The 2488-nt window shown below is 52.4% G+C and overlaps 1 protein-coding gene across 1 annotated transcript; it reads left to right on the forward strand.

Annotated features, from left to right (window-relative positions):
• Window positions 1-1564: 1564 nt before the first annotated feature.
• LOC311203004 (olfactory receptor 14I1-like) lies at window positions 1565-2488 on the forward strand (the record flags this gene model as incomplete). The annotated part of the gene is made up of 1 exon (XM_084277642.1): window positions 1565-2488. The coding sequence occupies one exon, from the start codon at window positions 1565-1567 to the stop codon at window positions 2486-2488; it is 924 nt and encodes a 307-aa protein (XP_084133768.1).

The raw sequence follows: 2488 nt of genomic DNA on the forward strand, positions 1-2488 counted from the left end.
GGGCTGGGGACACTGCCTGTAGGCTTTGAGGAGGGGTGTGAGGCTGAGAGAGCTGATGGATGCTGAGAGCTCACTAGAAGAGAAAGGTAAAGAGACTTTGCTTTGAATTTTCTGCTCCTGTGGGCTGGGTGGGAAGTGGGAGCTGAGCTTTTATTGATAACATTGAAGGCAGCAGTGCAAACTCTTTTGTCATTAGGACTTGTCAGAGCATCTCCTGAGCCCCGCACACACAGAGGTTCCCCGGGGCAGTGCCCTGATGCCAGGAGGGCTCTGCAGAGAAGAGCTGAGCACAGGGCAGGTTGGATGAGGTCTGTGAGCACAGAGTGGGAAGTGAAATGGACAAAGAGAAACAGCTGCAGGGACAGATCCAGACAGATTTTGGCATGTACAGGAGAAGAAGCTGCTCTCAGAAATGCCCTGGCAGTGGGGATTTGGACATCCCCCACACTGCAGACTCTTCCCCACAGTGACCCCCTGGTTTCTTTAAGACAACACAGATTCTGCACTGAGATTTCCAGGGTTTCAGGCTGAATCTTCTCCTTGGCAGCCCAAACCCACAGTGAGGAAAAACCCTTGAGTGCCTGTCTGTCTGTCCCTGAACTTCCAGCCTTGGCTGGAGCATTTCTTTCTGTTTCTCCTGCTGTCCTTGCTGCCTTTGTCCAACCTGGGGTTCTGGGAATGTCAATTGGTGGGCCTGGTACTGAGCTGACCCTCGCTTCAGGAGCCCCATCTGTAGGACTGAGGAATTTCTAGGGGCATCTTTTGGGCTTCAAGGCTGCCTCCCACAGGGGCACAGCTCTCCTAAAGGCTCTTGTGCCCCAGAGAGGAGTCCCATGCAGAAGACATCTCAGCACTGAGGCCATGGCAATGCTGCTCATTGCCTGTGTGTGGGCAGCTGCAATGAGCCCTCTGTGTCCCTGGCTGAGTGAGGAGCTGAGATCCTACTTGGGTAGGATGACACCACAGAAGGGCCTTGGAGCTCTGCCCTGGGAGAATGGATTCTTCAGCTCTCTGTGGAGTCCAGTTTCTTCTACAGGGAACACCAGGGTGTGATTACAGAGTGTCCAGCACAAGGCAGTTGAGACCAGGGCTGATGGACAGAGCAGTTCTCCCCTCTCTCTACTCAGGGGAAGGTTTCACTGGCACTGCAGCAGCAATATCAGGGAGTTCTGACAGAAGAAACACTCCTCAGGTACAGGCAGGAGAAAACCAAAACTCCAAAGCTCTGCTCTGATCTCGGCTGAAACTGGAGTGACAGTGCTGAAAAGCTCATTCCTATCCACAGGGGATTTAGTCTGAGATCAGACCATCCTTCTATTTACTGACTGCTGCCAGGCAGGACTGAGTTGTTGAGAGCCACAGCTGACCCTCCTCCCAGCAGTGGCACGCTCAAGCCAGCACAAAGCAGACCTCCAAAAGGGACCTGACAAAAGTCTTCCTGAATATAGAGAGTCAATCTGAGGCTATTCCCTGAGAACTGTAAGAGGTTTTCCTGAAAGAAAAGTTCCCTAAATTCTCACTATCTTTTCCTCCTCTGACAGGTCTGCACACTTGACAGCAGGAGATGTCCAACAGCAGCTCCATCAGCCAGTTCCTCCTCCTGCCCTTTGCAGACACACGGGAGCTGCAGCTCCTGCACTTCTGCCTCTTCCTGGGCATCTACCTGGCTGCCCTCGTGGGCAATGGCCTCATCATCATCACCATAGCCTGTGACCACCACCTCCACACCCCCATGTACTTCTTCCTCCTCAATCTCTCTGTTCTTGACCTTGGCTGCATCTCCACCACTGTTCCCAAATCCATGGCCAACTCCTTGTGGGACTCCAGGGCCATTTCCTACACAGGATGTGTGGCCCAACTCTTTTTCTTTGTATTTTTGATTGTCACAGAGTACTGTCTTCTCACTGTCATGTCCTATGACCGCTACGTTGCCATCTGCCACCCCCTGCACTACGGGACCCTCCTGGGCAGCAGAGCTTGTGTCCACATGGCAGCAGCTGCCTGGGCCAGTGGATTTCTCTATTCTCTGCTGCACACAGCCAATACATTTTCACTGCCCCTCTGCTATGGCAATGCCCTTGACCAGTTCTTCTGTGAAATCCCCCAGATTCTCAAGCTCTCCTGCTCAGATGCCTACCTCAGGGAAACTGGACTCATTGTGGTCAGTTCCTGTTTAGCTTTTGGGTGTTTTGTGTTCATCGTTGTGTCCTATGTGCAGATCTTCAGGGCTGTGCTGAGAATCCCCTCGCAGCAGAGACGGCACAAAGCCTTTTCCACATGTGTCCCTCACTTGGCTGTGGTCTGCGTATTTCTCAGCACTGGTGTGTTTTCCTACCTGAAGCCCCCCTCCATGTCCTCCCTTATTGTGGACCTGGTATTGGCATTTCTTTACTCAGTGTTTCCACCAGCAGTGAACCCCCTCATCTACAGCATGAGGAACCAGGAGCTCAAGGATGCAATGTGGAAACTGATGACTGGATATTTCTAA

This window comes from Gallinula chloropus (genome assembly GCF_964237585.1).
Source record: "Gallinula chloropus genome assembly, chromosome: 34".
Lineage (NCBI taxonomy): Eukaryota > Metazoa > Chordata > Aves > Gruiformes > Rallidae > Gallinula > Gallinula chloropus.